The sequence below is a fragment of the Kalmanozyma brasiliensis genome, assembly GCF_000497045.1.
Source record: "Kalmanozyma brasiliensis GHG001 unplaced genomic scaffold PSEUBRA_SCAF21, whole genome shotgun sequence".
In the NCBI taxonomy this organism is placed as follows: domain Eukaryota; kingdom Fungi; phylum Basidiomycota; class Ustilaginomycetes; order Ustilaginales; genus Kalmanozyma; species Kalmanozyma brasiliensis.
This window is the reverse complement of record NW_015961961.1, coordinates 511,495-530,174: the sequence shown is the minus strand read 5'-3', so window position 1 is coordinate 530,174 and position 18,680 is coordinate 511,495. Positions and strand designations below refer to the sequence as shown.

Here is an 18,680-nt window from a genome sequence, read left to right as displayed (position 1 = left end):
GGGCCCTTCATTGGCGAACGTGCCTGACAACCCGGCTGTCGGAAAGGGCTCTGCGTGGGGATGGATGCGGATGAACGAATGACAGGTGAGCAAAATTGGATTGTTCATGCGGCTGTGGCTTACTACAACAGATTGGTATACAAGGTGACAAAGCGCCCACTACTCGCCCATAAATGTGGTGATGAGCACGTAGCCGTCGGCGATGACAATGACGGTCCAAATGGCGTACGCCACAACCTGGACGTACCACCTCGAGGCGAAGCACTGCGATGTCATCTTGGACGCAGGTGTCGCCGGCGGCCGCTGTTCGGCCAATGTCGGGAGAGGAATGTGCTCCTGCAATGGATCGCTTGCTGACGCTGCGGGTGTTTGTGGTGGCGACGGCTGCTGTTGTTTGCGCAACGTGATTTTATCGTCCTGTTCTGGAGTATTCGGCTGCTGCTGCTGCTGTTCGCGAGTGAGACTCTCGACGACGGCCAAGGATGCGCTGGTGCTGGCGTCCCTGCGCAGGACTGGCCTGGCTTTCGACGCACTTGCATCTGCTGTAGCAGCCGCCTGCTCGCCACTCGCGCGCTCCTCCTGTACACTCGACCTGGCCGACGACGCTACCGACGCTGGATCCTCCACTTCTTCTGCCGTCATTCTCAGCTTGTTGCCCGTGACGAGAATCAAGGGCATCAGCACGAATGGCAAGGCGATACTCAAAGCGACCTGACTGGCCACAAGCATCTCGTCCAGGCCATCCTTGCCCACGGCCAATGAGACCGTTAAACTGGGCACGATAGCCAACAACCTCGTGAAGAGTCTCCTGATGAAGGGATCGGTGCGCCAGTTGATGAAACCTTCACTGACGAGTTGTCCCGCGAGCGTCACGGTGATGCTGGCGCTCTGACCGGATGCGAGCAGCGCCACGGCAAACAGCACCGCCGGCAGACTGCCCAGTCGATCTTTCAGCAGATAGAAAGCATCATACAGACTGGCGACAATGACCTGTCCCGAGCCGGTGCCATTGTCGGTGTAATAGAAGGCGGCGGCAGCGACGATGAGAATGGCAGAGTTGATGACAATGGCAAAACTGACGAGCGACATGCCAATGTCGACCGAGGCGTGCTTGATGTGGATGCGGATGTTCTCGAGGGTGCGCGGTGGGTAGGTGTCGATCTGGTAATCGCGCTGTCGTTGGCTCTCGTCGATCGAATCCGTCTCGGCGCCACGGGTGCCGGTGCGTCCGCGGATGAGGGAGCGGACGACGCGCGAAAGACGCAGCATCTCGGTCTTGGTCTCTGGCTTGGGTTGCAGCAAGCGGGACCAGGAGCTGCGAATGGCTTGCCATCTGGATTGGTACTCGAGGTCTCGGGCGAATTGATCATGATCGACAACAGCGGTGCTTTTGCCTTCGGCACTGGGCATGCGATCGATGCAAGCAAAGTGAGAGCCGAGGATGATAGCATGAGGCATGACGGTAGCGCCGAGGATACCGACGCTGACGTACAAAGCACCGCTCGAGACGACCTGGTTCGAAGGAAGATATCCATGGAACACGTCGGGCCAATAGGGCTTGATCCTGACGAGCAGCACGATGAAGCATGCGAGCACGGTGAAGACGAGTGCTGCAATGACGGCCTCGAGTAGTCGGAAGCTTCCGTTGGGGGGAGGCTTGTAGATGAAGAGGATGAGGATGACATCGACCGAGGTGATCAAGATACCGGCCCACAGAGGCAAACCCGGGAAGAGCAGGTTGAGAGCAATGGCGGATCCGGTCAGTTCTGCGAGCTCTGTAGCTACGATTGCACCTTCAGCAATGACGTAGAGCGGGTAGAGGAGCGCCCACCGCCTGAGTTTGGGGTACGAGATGTTGCGCTGTGTTGGAATGCCGTGGCGATCCTCCTTGAGGATAAGCATGCGACATTGTCGAGCCAGGTCGGCGTTGGTGACAACACCCAAGCGGCAGGCGAGAATCTGAATGAAGACGGCGAAACAGCCCGTGAGCAGGACGATGAAGAGGAGTGAGTAGCCGAACTCGGAGCCGGCTTGCAAGTCGGTGGCCCAGTTGCCTGGATCAGCGTATGCGACGGAAGCGACGATGCCTGGACCGATGAAGTAGATGTGTCGACGAACAACGCGGAGAGTGGTAGCCCAGTGAGAAGCCATGCGCTGCTTCAAAGTGAGTCGAGGCGAGGATGTCATGGCCGTAGTCGCCATTGGCGAATCTGATGGTATGGTTGGCGGCGGCATTGTGATTGATGTTGGTGCATTCACGTCGACGTTGGCATGGTGGTGGTGGTGGTGATGGTGGTACAGAGAAAGGCAGCGATGGTTGGCGATGCGCTTTCCCTTGCTCAGCTTCGGTGGGTCCGAATGTGACTACAGCAAGAAGAGACAGCAGAGGTGACCATATAGGATAGGATGATGTGACCATAGAGAAATCAGGTCATATTTTGTGAAATGCTTCCATTGCTGCCCCGAACGTGGCTGACAATTCTCTTGGCCTCTGCCCAGATGCCGCGCTTCTTTGCTTGGCGTTTCCCCATTCAATAATGATTTTTCAATTCTCGGCATGATTTGGGTGTGATTTTCGAGGCTTCTTTTTGGACCCTTTTCGAGAACACGGCAGTCCGCCTCAAGTCCTCTCGCCGTTCCGCATTTGCCCGCGCTTCCCCGTTCACCCAAGTCGACGGACACATCTCAGCCGTGCCGCGCTCGCCACGCCAAGACAACCACACACGTCCTCACTCTCGCACACCCTCTTCGGACGATACACACAGCCACGTCCTCGCGAACACACTCGGTCCTTCAGAGCACACCGCTCGGCAAGGATCGCAAAGTGATCTACGAATTCGGAGCGTTTCTACTCGACGAAACTAGGAAAGACATGTATGAGAGAATGCAGGCAAGATGATGATACAGCGAACTTGGAGAATGCAAAGAGACTGAGGTGAAGAATGCTAAGCGGTAGTGGTCGTCGCTACAATGCCGTAGTCGGCCAGGGCTGCGTCCAGGATGGTCAACTGGTGCTGAGCATCGGCGAGACGCTCCGTTGCGCTGCCCGTTCCATTGAGGGCCACAGTGAACCTCTCGACGATGCTCTGCAGCACGATTCTCGCATCCCTCCTGACCGCGTCAACCTCCCTGTGAAGCGAACGCGGCTTGTTTTGCTTCTTGGCAGGCTTCTTGTTGCTGCGCTTGGGTGCCGTGTGCTTTGACTGGCTGTTTGTCGTCGCCTTCTGCTGCGTCGACGCCGTTCCGCTGCTCGGGCACACGCACGTCGCTGCCGGCTGTGCCGCCGTCGAAGTAGTCCTTGTCGAAGTAGACGTCGACGACGACCTCGCAGACGTTGTGGTCGCCCTCGAGGACGTGGACGAAGACGGTGTGGCCACGCTTGAGGACGTGGACGTAGGGTTAGCAGGTGCGGCTACCGAGGACGAGCTCGAGTTCGAAGAGCCAGTCCAGTTGTCAGGCTTCAGCATCACCTTGCTTGGATCGCATCCCGCTGTCAGTCCCTTGCCGGCGTTGGGTCCGTTCCAGATCATGTTGCAGCCAGGCAGCGACGAAATGCTCTGCGGGTACACGGCCTCGCTCGAGGCAGCGTTGCACTTGCTCGATCCCGCCCTATCCAGCGTCGAGTTCAACGGAGGGCACGAAGCGAGGTCTCCGAACAAGTTGCCGCTGCACTGGTCGATGGCATTCTGCAAGATCGTTTCGTTCCAAGCCGCGAGGAAGTCACCGTGCATCGAGTAGCCCATCGCATCGCCGTTAGCCAGCACCCACTTGGAGTTGCCCGAGTTGTCGGTGTTGGACACATCGTAGATGAATTCGTAGAACAGTGTCGGCAGTCGCACAGGGTGCGTCGAGGGGCACTGTCCGTTGTCAGCGTTGTCACCCATCGGGTAGACAATGTGCGTTTGGTCCGTCGGCGACGAGGTGAGATCCTTACCGTTCCAGCACGAAGGGAACAGGATCTGTGCCCTCAAGCCCTGCGGGCACGGTCGGTCGGGGATCGTCTGCGTCTGACTGCTTCCATCCTTGTAGTTGAGGCAGACGAACGATGCCGTGTTGTCCGCTTGCTTCGTGGGTCCCGGTCCTCTTCGCATCGCGTTACCGCCCAGCATTTGCAGACCCTTGGGGAACGCCGTGATCTGCACATTGCCCCTCATGAGGTAATACGTGTTGACAAAGCTCAGCTGGTTGGGCGTGAAAGTGTTGGTGGCGTTGTTGTACGTGTAGAGCGAAGGCGTCCAGTAGGCCGACATGTCTGCGCGCAGGTTCGAGGTCGTGCAGCTTGATGCGCTTTCCAGAGCTTGCGCTGTGGTGGTGTCCTGGCTGATGCCGTTGGCGCCCACAAACTGGTGGGTGTGACTCGAAGCCCTGCCAGGCGAGACAATGGGGTCAACTCGAGCTTGCTTGAGGCTCTTCTGTGAGAGAATCCACATGACAGGGTTTGCCAGCGTAGCCTCGACCTCGACCGAGGCGAAGAAGGCAAAGAAGGCCACCACCAGGCTCCAGAACAGAGTGCTACGAACCGTCATGATGAATACTGCTTCTTTGTGACGTCGAGTGAGAGTCGGAGATGGGTGATGTAGCTGGTGTCGAAGACGCGATATCGCTGCCAATCACCGGAGGGTAAGAGGAAAGTTGAGGGCGAAGGTAGGGCCAGTGGGAGGGATAGGGAGGGATAGGGAGGGGGGCAGGCAGGAAGGGGAGGAAGTGGGAGCGGATTGAGGACGATGCTTCGGATGGGGGAGGATCGGAGAAGCAATAGCCGTGCCGACCTTTTATAACATCAAAGCCGAACAAGAGATGTCCCTACAATGATCTCGAAAGGTTGACCGCAGATCAAGCCCAAGGCAGGAGGATGCGCTGTGTAGAGATGGGAGATTGAGGCAGAAGAGCAAGCAAGAGGAGAGACGACTGCCCCCTCTGACGTTGACAGCGGGCGGAGTTGCTGCCTACGGACGTAAGACGGCGCTACCGAGAGAAGCAATCAGTCGCTCCGATGGGCGGTGGATGCGGAGATCGATTTCTCCAAAAGCCAAGGGGCACTTTGCGGTAGAGTGAGCTCAGCGGCGGTAAAGCTGAACGGTAGTGGTGATAGGTAGATAGTGGAAAGAACAGCGAGTCGAGCGATGGTGGGAGAATTGCTCTCAGGTGAGACAAGGACGATGGTTGTGAGACAGCTTAAGCTCAAAAGAGTGGCTTGCGTAGCTGAGGCACAAGACGGCCCTGATTGGAAGATCCGACCTTGAAGACTTCGGCAGCGTCAGTGCAACCAAAGACCGGCTCATTGACGACATGGAGCCGTGACAAACGACGGAGCGAAACCCGCAAGGCTTTTGTTCGCAGTGGCCAGCGCAATCGCAAAGCAACATAGATGTTTCCATTTCGGGGCGCTAGACAACGGGCAAAGCGAAAGGGCGTCCAAAGTGCAGAACACGCCGAACGAGGGCAATCAGTGCGCCTCCCGGTTCGACCGTTCTGCTTCCCGTTCCGAAGGGACTTAGATGTCAACGCAAACGCACAGCAGACCATGTGCGGCGCTCGGCGTTCTACGTTACGGGCTGGCATGAATGTTGCGACCCTGACCGGGACCTTTTAGACCGTCTCAGGCGTGTGGAACGGACAAAGGGTCCTTCCGTTGGAGGCCAGACCGCATGTAGAGGATGGATCGATGGAGGATGGCTGCGTGCTGCTGTGTTGTTCTTGTTGTTGTGTGTGCTGTTCGCTGTTGGCCGCATGCAGGTTTTTTTTCTGTTCGCTTCCTTGTTTGACAGCTGGCAGCCTGCCTACCCGGCCAAATCCAAACCAAGCGCGATGGCAGCCGAACCTCGTGTTTATGCACTCCAGAAAGGCGCGCGCCTGGCTGTTGTCGTCGAGCTGTCTTCTGCCATTGCCCACAGCAGTCCTCGATTCATCGATGCTCGTTTTGATTGCTTCCCCTCCTTTGATCGAAGCTGAATCGTGTGTCGTGCCAATGCTTGCCCGCCCCTTCATCGCTGCCATATTGTCAAGACCAAGATGACGCTCGATTCCCACGCACCCTGCTTTCGTTATAGAAGATGGCAGCAAAATGACGGAGTCGGTGAGACAACGGCGAGTAGGGGAAGCAGAATTTCAAGCTACGACCCGTCCTCCCAAGCCTTGTTTTGGTCGGGGTTGGGAATTCCTTCAATGGCTTCGAGCTCGCGATTCAAAGTCCGCCGGGTAACGTATGCACGTCGTCCGAGCGAACTCACTCTTTTCATTCAACCAACAACCGACCGGGTTTTGGAGGTGGCTGCGCGCGGGCGTATCCAACTTTCTATCGCCGATCTGCGCTAAGCTCTGTTTTTAGCTCAGCTCGACGATCTTCGCTCTGCTGTGTCTCACCTGGTGCGCGCATCTGCGTTCGCTTCACTTCATCCGGCTCGCTTGAACAGCAGCACCTGGGCTCTTTGGTGGCTGAGGAACCATCGAGCGGATCCTGCATGAAAAAGTCCCATGACACTATCGAGTGAGACAATGCCTTCTTATCGAGTCGCGGGCAGAGGATCCGTCTCCACGCTCTGCACGCAACGTAGCGTTCCATTCCCTGTGATTTGCTTGTCGGATCAGTACCCGATGTGCGACATATCATCTGCCACACTCTGTGCTAAGAAAGCAAGGGGCGATGCCTGAGCTTGACAGCAGCAGCGGCCTCGAACGTTTCATGACGTCTCGCTTGCGTACCAACGTGGCCACGCTAACGCACATCGCCAAGCTTCAAGTGCGGAGTGCGGCCATTGGGTCAGCACCATCGTCGGCATCTGCGGCTCGTCGGTATCGACGACGACATTGAACCTCATGTGACATACGGGGTTTCATCGGAGTTGCATCGCACCAGGGTACACAGCATGCGACGAAAGGATGCGCGGCGCCTGTCCCCTTGCTGTCCATTCGACGAGCTCTTAGGTGATGCAATCGAGGGTATAATTCTCCGAGTATCCGACTGCCGGAGTCTGTGTGCCATGCACGTCCAAGAGCCATCTTCAAGCTTGGCTGCTGCCGTTGGTCGTCGGAGGCACATCTTGCATGTAGTCCCAGGACAGGATCTGATCCATGATGCGAGCCATGTTGTCAGATGACCACGCATCAGACGAAGGCAATAGCGAATTGGCGTTCGTGGGAAATGATGCTTCACCGGGAACTTGACTATCGATGCCGGCAATCGAGCCATCTGCATTGTGGCTGTGGATGTGGCTTGACTGCGATCGGGTGGCGCTGTGCGGTGCCGGCTGGGACTGATCCGACTGGCCGATGTCCGATGTGTCCTGCCAGTTAGTGGACGAGGTGCGTGTATGGTGGGTCGGGCTTGGCTCATTCGAAAGTGTCGCACCACGTTGCGGTGAACTCTCGCGCGCTCGTTCCGACAATGGTGCAGATGAATCAAGCTGGCTGCTCGACCGATGAGGGTGGTGACCGTTGGTGGAAGGTGCGATCGACGCGAGCTGCGCGGTGGACGCCGCTGGCGGCTGCTTGATCTCTTGCGTGACCATGTAGAATTCCAGCTCGTCGAGGCGCCTCGCCATTTGCATCAGCATGCTCGAGACCAGCGTCTCGAGACTCTCGATTTTGGCGCGTTCGGGTCCGCAGATCCGTTCTGCAAGCTGAGGGAGCAGGTGCGCAAACATGTCTACTCGCATCGCTAGAGCGTACGAGCCGTATTGCGCAAAGGCCGCGGCCTCCATCATACAAATGCTGATGTGCAGGACGTAGCCGCAGGTCAAGAGCAGCGGCAGCCCAGTCTGCTCCAAGCTGCCGCCTTCAAATCGCGGAGTGGCAGCGAATCCCGCAATGACCTTCTCGTCGTTGAGGAAGCTACGCTCGCTGACATCCCACAGGAAGCCGTACAGACCGGGATCCCGATCGAGCAAGCGCCCAATGTCGTGCACGGTGGCCGCGGCCTTTGTGGAAGGAAGCGGCAACACCATGCGCACGTAGAGGCAGTACAGAAAGACGCTGTCTGATCCAAACTCGAGATCGAGGAAGCGGTCGAGGAAACGCAGCTCGGCAAGGTTGGCCATGCTCCACAGCTTGCGGCGTTTGGTCCTCTCGAGCTCTTGGACGAACGCGAGATTCTGATCGAAGCGGCTCCTGATCTCGTTCCGAACCTCGACCTCGGAGAAGAGGGAACGACTGTTCCAAAGCGTATCGAGCTGGGAAAGACGGGCGTGAAAGTCAGCGAGCTGGATGGCACGATAAGCGAGCGCGAGCACGCCTGCTCTGAACAGGACATTGTCCTTGGCGGGGTAGTGAGCTTGTTGCGGAAGCATGTCGACGACTTGAATGGCCGCTTCTGCATCGCGACGGAGGCGCGAAAAGTCAAGCGGTCGCAGGATAGAGTTGAGAAAGATGAACTTGGCTCGCCAGATGGACAGGCTGCACCAGAGCGAAAAGCGTCGCAGATCGGAGCGCGCCCGATCGTGGTCTTGCGAACGAGGCTGCGTTGGTTTGGCGCCGTTTTGGTAGGCTTGCGACATGACGAGATCGAGACCGATGGCCTCTGCGATCGAGATGGCGCTCGAATGAAGTGATTGACCGAACACCGCCGAGTCGGTGGAGGCTGCGCCCGCACCGGACGGATCGACGCTGGCACCGATCAACGAAGGTTCGTGGGATAGGAGCAGCTCGAAGGCCTGAGCGGCGTGAAATTCCTTTGGTGCCGAGATGAGGACCTGAAGGCCGATGCGATCAACGTGAATAGCAAATTGCTTGGCGAGATGGCGCTTGCCTGCCATTTTGGATGTCACGAGACAGACGGTGGCGAGGAGAAGCGAGGAGGAAGGCTTGTTGCGCTCTCGAAAGGCGATGCAGAGCGAGTCGAGGTCGGAGAGGTGGGGGTGCCACATGCGTAGACGAGGCAGATGTGTCTTCAGCTCGGAGATGTGTTCGTCGGTGAGCAGGCTGGAGAGGTCGCCGCCCAAAGAACGATCCATCTCTGGGCGCAGGAGGCGCGAGAAGGACGGCATCTTTGTGATGAAGCGATTGAGAGTGAAGAGGGGCGAATGCATATACCGATTCGAGAGCAAGGGAAAGTTGTGGCCTGTCACCTTGGTGAATGCCGAGTCTGGGGCGTAAGGACTGATGAAGAGCGCAGCGTCGTATTGGCCATCCGTGTCGGAGCTGGCGCGGATGTGTTCGGAAGCATTCGAGATCGACGGGGGCGGCTGCGCGGCTGGTGCTCGAGGATACGGAGCTGAGGTCGTTGTGTTTGCCGCTGAACTGGAAGGGTATTTGGGCCGATCGTACAGATCAGCGGTACGTCGAGAGGCGTGCCCATTTGCATTGTCTGCACCCTCGCGATCCCAGGTCGACGGCGGCGAGGGGCGTCGATGCGGCGGAGGAGCGTCGAGCTGAGCGTCATGATCACTTGATCGGACGTGGAGGGTCGTCGAGTAGGAGCGATCGATGCGACGAGCCGGATCAGCTCTGTACGGATCTGAGGATGGATGGCTGTAGCTTAATGAACGCGGGTTAGGCGAATCAGCTGACGAGGCTGTTTGGAGGCGTGGTTTGCGCTTGCGATCGCCATCCCACACTACGCAGGGGATATCGAGGGCTCTGCATCGATGGCAGGCCTTGTGGGTGGGTAGGGTGTCGTGAGACGAAGGAACAGCTTCATCCGGAAGCTCGCAGCGAGTCTTTTTGGAGCGACAAGTGAGGCAAGAGCGGCGTGCGTATCGACGACGCTTGACTGGCTGCGAAGGCGGTGTGGGAGGTAATAGCGATGATGACGACGAGGAAGGCTGGGCGGCTCTGTCAGCCGAGAATGGGCTGTGATCCGCTACTGAGTTGAAGCTCGAGCTTGAGTGTGAGCTTGTGGGATATGTGGAGGCCATCTCATCGGTGTAACGATCCGAGCGTCGCATTTCTTGCAGAGCGAGTGCGAGTGCAAGTGCGAGGGCGATGGATGGATGGCTGCTGCGCCCGGTGACGAAGAAGGATGTGACAGTCAAGAAGGAAGTTGATCGGAAGGGCGCCGACGAGATTCATATGAGATTGCAAGTGATCCGTCGGCTATTCCGACTAGTCGAAGCTGGCAGACTCGGATGCGAATTTGTGATCAGTGCAGAGAAACGCCGACAACGGGACTTTCATTGTTCAATGTTGGCTCAGCACCCAACGTGCAATCTGGCTGTGAGACGAAAGGCTCTCGAGCGAGGCTCGCTCGCGAACAAATGAAGCGCTGGTCCCACGTCGGGAAGATGGATCTCGAGCTTAGTCGCTTGCTTGAATCGTTATATGCAGGGTGGTTCAGCCACCGAATAGCCGGTTCATGGCAGTTACAGCGGTGCAATCATGGCCAAGCTTCTTTCGAAATGCAACAAGGGTCCTCCTTTGCTTCCACAGAGACGAGGGCCAGGAAGAATTCAAGCGCGAAAAGGAGGCAGCGAAAATCATCATGCGACTTCTGCGTCGTGCAGGCGGATCACCCACGGGCAGTGCCGATGTCCGCCTCAGGTTCGATCCGCTCAGCTGACCGCAGAGGAGCCTCGCTGTGACAGTCGGGAGCATGCCGAAATGCGGAGCCCCCGACCACAAGCGTACATCAGCTAGCTGCCACCATCCGACGGGAGCAACGGCGCATCCGGTTCAGCAAAGTCGGAAAGCGATCTTGTGTCGACGAGGCGTGAGTGCAAGGTGAGCAAGGATTTGCACCCCTCTCTCTCTCTCACTTGTCTTGTGCACCACGCTTATGCCGACTGCTCGCTACGAGCTTAATGAGCTGCTGGCTGCTGGCTGCTGGCTGCTGGCTGCGCGCTGCGCGCTGCGCGCTGCAAGATGCGTTTGTTGTTTCGCCTGAGAAGCCTCTAAGCGAACCCGCGAACTGCTGCTTCTTGGCCCTTCATATCCCCATCGCCCGGTGTCTTTGCCCCCTTCTTGCTCACTCATGACCTAGTAGAATCTCGCTTTCGACTTGCTATTCATCATAACGAAGCGATGCAAGTGTAGGCACGTCTGTTCATTGCAACAGGCATGCGAAGAGTTACAGTGGGGGGAGAAGGGCGAGCGAGAGGGAGCGCATTGGGATTGTGCTGCAGTCGTGACTTGGCGTGACGACCAGCTGCGTTTGTCTGCTTGCCTGCTTGCTTGCCAATCTTAGGAATTCGAAATTTCGCGATTCTCGTGCCTCGAGAACGGTCGCATCCGAGAGGCTCAGCAACAGCAAGTACCCACCCAAGCAAACGCGCAGCAGCAGGCAGTCAGCCGGCCCTTTTGTCGAGATTTCGAAACGTGGCTGGACCCCTGCCTGCCTGCCAGGCTGCCTGCTTGCCATCACACCACGCACCCGCAACACCGGCGTTAAGTGTGGTGTGCCTTTTTGAAGCTCACTTGTGGCCAGTTAGCCGAGGCAGCCAATCGTCGATTGCGACTGTTCTCATCATACTCGTCGTCCTCATCTTCCTCATCATCATCATCATCGTCGTCGTCGTCGTCGTAGTCTCTGCTTTCTGGCTCGGTCGTATTCGCTTCACGCCCATCTCGACCTCACTTCAGCAGCACAGCCGACGCCCTTCTCTTTTGCATCGCATCGCATCACACATCGCGTCACATCACCCGACCTGCGGCTCTTTCGGGAACGATCCGAATCGGCTGCCTCCTCCTTGCATCGCCGGAGCATCGCCGAGTCGATCGACAACGACATTCGCTTCAAATCCGTCACATTCTGCTTGGCCGGACGTTTCCTCTCTTTCAAAGATACACCCGCACCCTCGTTGGCTCAGCCCGCCGACTCAGCCCTCGACTGTTCTCTACCGACTCAGCACTTGCACCGCCTCCTTCTCACACCACCGTCATCCTCCAGACAACACCAACGCGGGAAGCAGCTGTCATCGCCAGACTTTGACTTCATTCGCGCAGGGCAACAGGCTCACCGGTAGAGAGCCGCGACCATGAGCATCTCACCGCGCCATCGCGCCATCAGCCCACCTACTCCTGCTCCATCACCGCAGCCCGACTTGCATACCTCGATACGCCTCGCCAACAATGCCGCAGCGGTAGCAGCATCCTCTAGCAGCGCAATTGTGCCCCATGCACTGGTCGTCGACCCGCAGGATCCATCGCAGCTGCTCAAGCACCTCTCGCTCGTGCTGCCCCAGTACACGCAATCGGCACGCTTCAGGCTCGTCTCGGAGTTCGCTGACCTCTTCAGCGTACGCGAACTCGCACACCTCTCGTCGGTCATCACGCCCCGGCTCAAGGTCGACTTCATGTCAGCGCTGCCCATCGAGGTCAGCCTCAACATCCTCAGCTTCATCGACGACCCAAAGACGCTCGCACGCGCAAGCTGCGTCAGTCGCTTTTGGAGGAGCCTCGTCAACGATGAGCACACTTGGAAGGTCATGTGCCTCAAGCACAAGTATCGCAGACGCGGAAGCAGCAACGCCCATCTTCACTCGCTCGACGATCGACTCATGAGATCCATCACCACCCCTCTCCTCGCAAGCAGCCTTTCCACCCCACGCATCACCACCGCTGCTCTCTCCAGCATAGCGGGCCCGTCCACGGCTCTGTCAGCGTCGCACACGCAACGAGGCGTCGCTTCCAGCTCGTCGCTCGGCGTTGTGCTCGAGCAGCCGCTCGCTCGCGCTGCTACCTTCAGCGACTACGGAGAGGACGCCGAAGAGTTCAACGACGAAGACGACGCAGCCGTGCTCGCATCCCTCTACCAGCGATATCGCGACCGTGGCCTCGACCCCTCCAATGCCCTCCACGAGCTGCGCACCCTCCACGACCTCTACCTCAGCAAGCAAGACGGCGCTCACGGAAGCCTTAACGAATCCATGTCCGGCGCCGACCTCGCCTTTTACGCACAGCTCGAAGAGATTGTCGAGGAAGAGAGTCGCGCACGCTATGGCGATGAGCCTGCCTCCTTCGATCCCGTCGCGCTTCACGCTAGTCCTCGCACCGTCCCTTCTGCTGCATCTCCGTCGAGGTCCAGATCGCTCGCACTGCCCACAGAAACGTCCGTCCCTCCAGCCTCAGCCTCAGCACACCTGGGATGGTTGAGCGCGGGTCCCGCCACTACGCCCGCTTCTCTGCCGCTCAGAGCAGCCGCTCCTCTGTCTTCTCCACCCCAAGCCCCACCGGTTTCGCTCCATGCTCTCAGCGCACAATACCGATCTGATGGGGGCCTTCTCGATCGTTTGCATGGCTGGCAGCAACAATTGACGCCAGCAACCGCCGCCGCCGCGTTCACAACGCCTCGACCGCACGACGCAAACGCCGCTGACCTCCTTGAAGCCAATCGCGTACAAGACGCTCTCGACGAGGCCATGGACATGGACGAGCAGGACGACCTCGTCTCCAACATTCCATCTTCATCTAGTCACGCAGCGCAGCAAGCACCCATCGGACGACCTCCCAACGCGCCACCCTTGGCCTCGCTGCCGCACCACGATTCACCCACCGGCCGCTTCTCTGCCTCCGCAGCCTCGCCATCCACCAACGTCCAGGCCGCGACGAGGGTCGACGCGGGCACCTCCCGCTTGGTACCAGGTCCTCGTGAGTCGCGTCGCAGCCCAGCGCACCGCAACGCCATCCTTGAGCCCAGACCGACGCGTCGGAGCTCAACGTCTGCCACCGCCGACAGAGACGACCCTGCTGCCGTCGCTGGTCTCAACCTCGTCGGCACCTCATCCCTCCCTCCCTCGGCGCAACATCCATCCTCTCAGGCCGGTCCATCACGCTATGCGCCCTCATCGACCACAGCCACGCATCTTCACCGACATCGATCCGCCAAGTTGCCGTTTAGCTACCGCACCCACTTCAAGATGGCGTACCTCACCGAGTCCAACTGGCGCAAAGGCGGTCGACTCCAAACGCAGCATGTCTCAGCCGATGCCGGCCACGTCGTCACCAGCTTGGCCATCGACAGCGAATGGATCGTCGTCGGCATGGCCAACTCCAAGATCCATGTCTTTAGCGCTGAGACGGGCCTCTATGCGCATACGCTGTTGGGCCACGAGTCAGGAGTGTGGTGTCTCACGCTCATCAGCCGAACTGGCAAGGGTAAAAAGTCCAGCACTTCAGCAGCATCGGAACGAGCCAAGGGCAAAATGGTGGTCACGGATCCCGAAGACGGCAACGGTGGCAAGCCATATCAAGCTGCAGCCGATGGTGACCTCCGCCTTGTTCATCACGATCCACGTCCCGATGCTGCAGACGTCCTCCTCTCGCCGTCCGTCATGTCGGCCGAGCTGACGGAGGAGGACGCGCTCTCCGGTCGCCGATTGTCCGCCTCGGCCTCCAGCACGCCGGTCTCGGGCAAAGCACGACAGACGTATGGCCACGGCGAGACGCTCCAATGGTTTCACAAGGCTCGTCGAGCTCTGCGACGCCAGCAGAGCGCCAGAAAAGCCGCTGCAGCCGTCGCGGCGTCCGCTTCCGCCACAGGCGAAGACTCGTTCAGCAACGCTCTGCTCTTGGATGCATACGATCAAAGCACCGGAGGGGGTGACTCGGACCCGGATCTGTCCATCCGCTCCGAGGGCCCCTCCTTCGTTCACCACGCGCTGCGTTCCTCGAAAGAGAAGAGCGAACACGAGAACGCCAGGGCGATCGCAGAAGCCGAGGCCGGTGCGATCCGCGATGCTGTCATGGCCGACGGCACCGGTCAGATCCCACCAGAGCTGGCTGAAAGATTCAGACGCGATGGCGAGACTGTGGCGTCGGCGGCCGGAACAACAGCAGCAGCGGCAGCATCGACTGGCGATGCAGGCGCAGCGCCCAAGAGGGAGCGCACACGCAGCGCCTCGACTTCCGCGATGGGCTCCATGCCTGGTCTCGCTGCGGCATCGCTCACGGGCAACGCGGCGGGCATGGGCAACCCATGCAGCAGCGTCTTGGGCTACGGCAACACCGACGCCATTGTCATCAGCGGCGGTTGCGACCGCGACGTGCGTGTCTGGGATCTGCGCACCGGTGAGTGCAAGCACATCTTGCGAGGCCACACTTCGACAGTACGATGCCTCAAGGTGCTCGACGGCAAGCCGATCGCTGTATCGGGGTCGCGAGACTCGACGCTGCGCGTCTGGAACGTCGAGACGGGCGAGCAGGTGCACCTGCTTGCGGGCCACCAGCACTCGGTGCGATGCATCGAGGTGGCGGGCAACCAGGTCGCCTCTGGTAGCTACGACGGCACGTGCCGCATCTGGGATCTCGACACGGGTCGATGCTTGCACACGCTTCGCGGCCACATCCACTATATCTATGCTGTGGCGTTCGACGGCAAGCGCGTGGCCACCGGATCGCTCGACTCGACGGTGCGAGTGTGGTCGGCCGAGACGGGCGAGTGTTTGGCGCTGTTCCAGGGTCACACGTCGCTGGTGGGTCAGCTGCAGCTGCTCGACAACACCCTAGTCACTGGTGGCTCGGACGGTCGAGTGATCGTCTTTAGTCTCAAGACGTACGAGTGCCTGCATCGTCTTTGCGCGCACGACAACTCGGTGACGTGTTTGCAGTTTGACGACCGCTACATCATCACGGGTGGCAACGACGGCCGGGTCAAGCTGTGGGACTTTAACACGGGCAAGTTCATCCGCGAGGTGTGCGAGCCGTGCGAGGCGGTGTGGAAGGTAAGCTATCGAGATGACAAGGTGGTGGTACTGTGCAAGAGGGGTGAAAAGACGTGCATGGACGTCATCACCTTCCGACCCGCCGCGGACGAGATGTAGAGACGAGGGGGAGGAGTGGGCTTGAGTTAGTGGATGTGCATCGGATCGTATTGTACCAAGTTTGGTTTCTCGCAATCGCATTTGCATCTGTCTTTGCGCGTCCGTTTGCGAGCCGTGTCTCTTGCTGATGTGGAAGTGCGTTACAGGCGTGGCTTGCAGGAACTGATCGACTGCTTGAGCCAAGCCAGTCGACAGCATTGTGAAGGACATTTGTAAAACTGGGAATGTGGGTGGTGTCAATGGCGGCAGCCTCCGGAGCTTGATGCAGGCGAGTGATGAGAGCAGCATGTATGATTAGTCGGAGGCATCGTGGGGGAGCTGAGGATGTGTACTGCTTATGTAATATTGCTCATAGGCAGAGGAGGAAAAAAAATGAGCGAGACGCAACCGAGAAAGGTGGTTCTTCGCGGACTAGTTTGTCCCTCTCCTTCCAACCACATTGTCCATCGACTCTGTCGCACAGGGTGTCCGTTGTGCTGTCGCGCTCTGTGTCTCACAGTGCAGCGGCAGGGCAGCGGCGCCCAACTTTGTCCAGGGTAAGTCTTCGCACTTCGACAAGCACAGCTTGGCTACGAACCAGGCTGAGCAAGTCGGCGCCAGCAGCGGTGGCATCGAGCGGCGTCGCCGCGCCCAACGGAATCCACAGGATTATATCCAAAAGCACAGCATAGTTCAATCCGAGAGCTCCAAAGGCTCGTTGCGGATAACCCCAACCATCTAAACGTCTTTCGCTCCTATATGATGGATCTCCTTCCGAGTCGAATTCGCACTTGGCGTTCTTCGCCGCCGCCGCCGTCGTTTCGCTGCTGCTACCACCGCCAGTGACAATGGATATGCAATGGGCGAGCCTGACTGACCAGCTTCGTTCGTCATCGTTTGCTCTTCTGCAGGTCTCCGACATCACAGGTGCTTTTCCGTTCGAGACGCTGTCTTTCGTTCTTGGCACTGCATTGGCCCTAGGCTCTGTATGAATGTGATCTTTGCTCCACAACGATTTTGATGCGTTTCTAGAGTGTGATCGGTGTAGAGGGCGAGGAGGAGTAGCGGGTGAGGGGAGAAGTTGTGTGGGCTGCTGAGCGAGGCGAGCAAGGACCCGATGGACGAGGTCATCCTTTGAGCTGGTCGAGGGTCAGTCGAGGGTCAGTCGAGGGTCAGTCGAGGGTCATGCACCCTCAGACAGGTCCAGATCCGCGCTTCTCAACGATGCTCATTCGAACCGACCACTCCCTCCATGGGACATCATCTCGCACACGACCAAATCGCAAACACTTGCTCCTGTTGGACGGGTATCATTATCGCATCATCTCCTGTGCATCATCTACAACCGTTGCTGCGATCTGCCTCTAGGCACACTTCCCAACGGCGAGTTGCTCCGATTCCCCTTCCCCAGCCAGCTCCTAGCTCTCGACCACGACCTGCCCCTCGCACTCCTTCCCAACCCGACAAACCTGCCCCTGCTCCTGCTGCGACTCCCCTCCTCACCCCCCTCCTCCTCACCAAAGCTTCCCACGGGAATCGGCCTTGGTTCGAACCCATACTTCCTCGCGGGCGCCACGTATTTCGGCGGTTCGCCCTGTTCGTCGCACATCTCGGCGAGACACGGACTGAAAAAGATCGCTCCCTTGACGGCTTTTTTCAGCGTCATGGTCGAGATGAATGCCCAGAGGACCACCTCGATCAGTGCGAGGACCGTTCCGATGATGCGGAAAGCGCCAGAGTCGAGGACGCTACCGAACTTGATGGCTGCAGTGGCGAAGACGCCGAGGGGGAAGGTGAAGCCCCACCAGCCGAGGTTGAAGGTCAGCTTGGAGACCAGCCATAGGTCGACGAGGGAGGACACGGCGAGGAGGAGCCATACAAGCCCGAGACCCCAGAGGACGAGCGCGACGGGCACCGAGACGGCGTAGATGGCGGTGGCCATCATGCGTGCTGTTTCGGCGTCGGTTGCGTTGGGGCTTGGCAAGGCGGTGGATTCGGTGAGAGCGAGCTTGTACAGCACCGAAGCGAGTTGTAGCAACGAGAATGCGCCCTGGCCGCAAGGTCCTAGCGGAAGGAAGGTGGAGACAATCAACTGTGCTGGCGGGATCTTGTAGATCGCCTGCCTGGCGTAGTAGAGCGACATGAGCAGGAAAGCCATCCCAAACCCAGTTCCCCACAGCACCCAGCAGACGATCAGAGTCAACTTTGCATGTGGCGCAGGCAGGAGGTCGGCGACCAACCCGCCCGTCGCCGAGCACACAATCGTCGTCACCACAGGCAAGAACCACACGGCGGTGATCTTGTCCAGCGACTGCACGTGCCGTGTAAACTGGATGAACGGCAACCCTACGCATATGACCAACGACTGCAGCGCGTTGGCCCACCACAATCCCCATGTAAAGTAGGCAAATCCCAACCCCCACGCAGGCGCCGCGCTGATCGCACACATGGTAATGAGTGTCGCTTGGCCCATCGCAAACGTGCCCAGAAACAAACTCTGCGTAGGGTGGAAAAGCATGATCCAGAAGAGCTGCGGCCAAATGACGTATCGTGCCACACTGATCCCCAAAAACAGGAAGAAGAGCAACACATTGAGTCCGAAGAGGACGTTCGAGATGATGCCCAGCCCAGGGAATTGGTAGGGCAGCTGATGGAGGAGGATCGAGGTGATGCCCGTGCCCATGTTGACGCTGAACCAGGATGGGGTGAAGTGGAGGGTGATGCGGCGCAGTTCGGTGCGGATGCGCTGGGTGCGAGTGGGTGTCAGCGGTGTATGGGAGCTGCTGGCTTGCGTGGTCGAGTCTGTGGAGTGGAGGTCGCTGGGGAGGGGCGCGGGCTGCTCGAGGTCGATAGCGACGTGCTTGCGTGTAGCCAGGGTCGAGTCGGTCGCCATCGAGGGGTCCATGTTGGGTTGGGGCGAGGCGTCGGCACGACGGCTCAAGGCCATCGCTGCCTTTTCGAGGCTTGCCATGTTTCGGCGATGTACAGCTGACGAGCGAGCGTCACGATGAC

The 18,680-nt window shown here is 58.8% G+C and overlaps 5 protein-coding genes across 5 annotated transcripts; 1 reads left to right on the top strand and 4 right to left on the bottom strand.

Moving 5' to 3' along the window:
- Positions 1-159: 159 nt before the first annotated feature.
- On the bottom strand, positions 160-2,202 carry PSEUBRA_003450 (Natural resistance-associated macrophage like protein; the record flags this gene model as incomplete). The annotated part of the gene is made up of 1 exon (XM_059465049.1): positions 160-2,202. One exon carries the CDS (start codon positions 2,200-2,202, stop codon positions 160-162), a length of 2,043 nt encoding a protein of 680 aa, XP_059320658.1.
- Positions 2,203-2,945: 743 nt separating this feature from the next.
- PSEUBRA_003449 (protein of unknown function DUF1996) lies at positions 2,946-4,526 on the bottom strand (the record flags this gene model as incomplete). The annotated part of the gene is made up of 1 exon (XM_016436532.1): positions 2,946-4,526. One exon carries the CDS (start codon positions 4,524-4,526, stop codon positions 2,946-2,948), a length of 1,581 nt encoding a protein of 526 aa, XP_016292259.1.
- A 2,475-nt stretch (positions 4,527-7,001) lies between these two features.
- Positions 7,002-9,881, bottom strand: PSEUBRA_003448 (Zn(2)-C6 fungal-type DNA-binding domain protein; the record flags this gene model as incomplete). Its single annotated transcript, XM_016436534.2, has 1 exon — positions 7,002-9,881. The coding sequence occupies one exon, from the start codon at positions 9,879-9,881 to the stop codon at positions 7,002-7,004; it is 2,880 nt and encodes a 959-aa protein (XP_016292258.2).
- Positions 9,882-11,906: 2,025 nt separating this feature from the next.
- On the top strand, positions 11,907-16,649 carry PSEUBRA_003447 (WD40 repeat; the record flags this gene model as incomplete). The annotated part of the gene is made up of 3 exons (XM_059465048.1): positions 11,907-15,590; positions 16,194-16,225; positions 16,580-16,649. The coding sequence occupies 3 exons, from the start codon at positions 11,907-11,909 to the stop codon at positions 16,647-16,649; spliced, it is 3,786 nt and encodes a 1,261-aa protein (XP_059320657.1).
- Positions 16,650-17,007: 358 nt separating this feature from the next.
- Positions 17,008-18,639, bottom strand: PSEUBRA_003446 (Voltage-dependent anion channel; the record flags this gene model as incomplete). Its single annotated transcript, XM_016436518.2, has 1 exon — positions 17,008-18,639. One exon carries the CDS (start codon positions 18,637-18,639, stop codon positions 17,008-17,010), a length of 1,632 nt encoding a protein of 543 aa, XP_016292256.2.
- Positions 18,640-18,680: the final 41 nt, after the last annotated feature.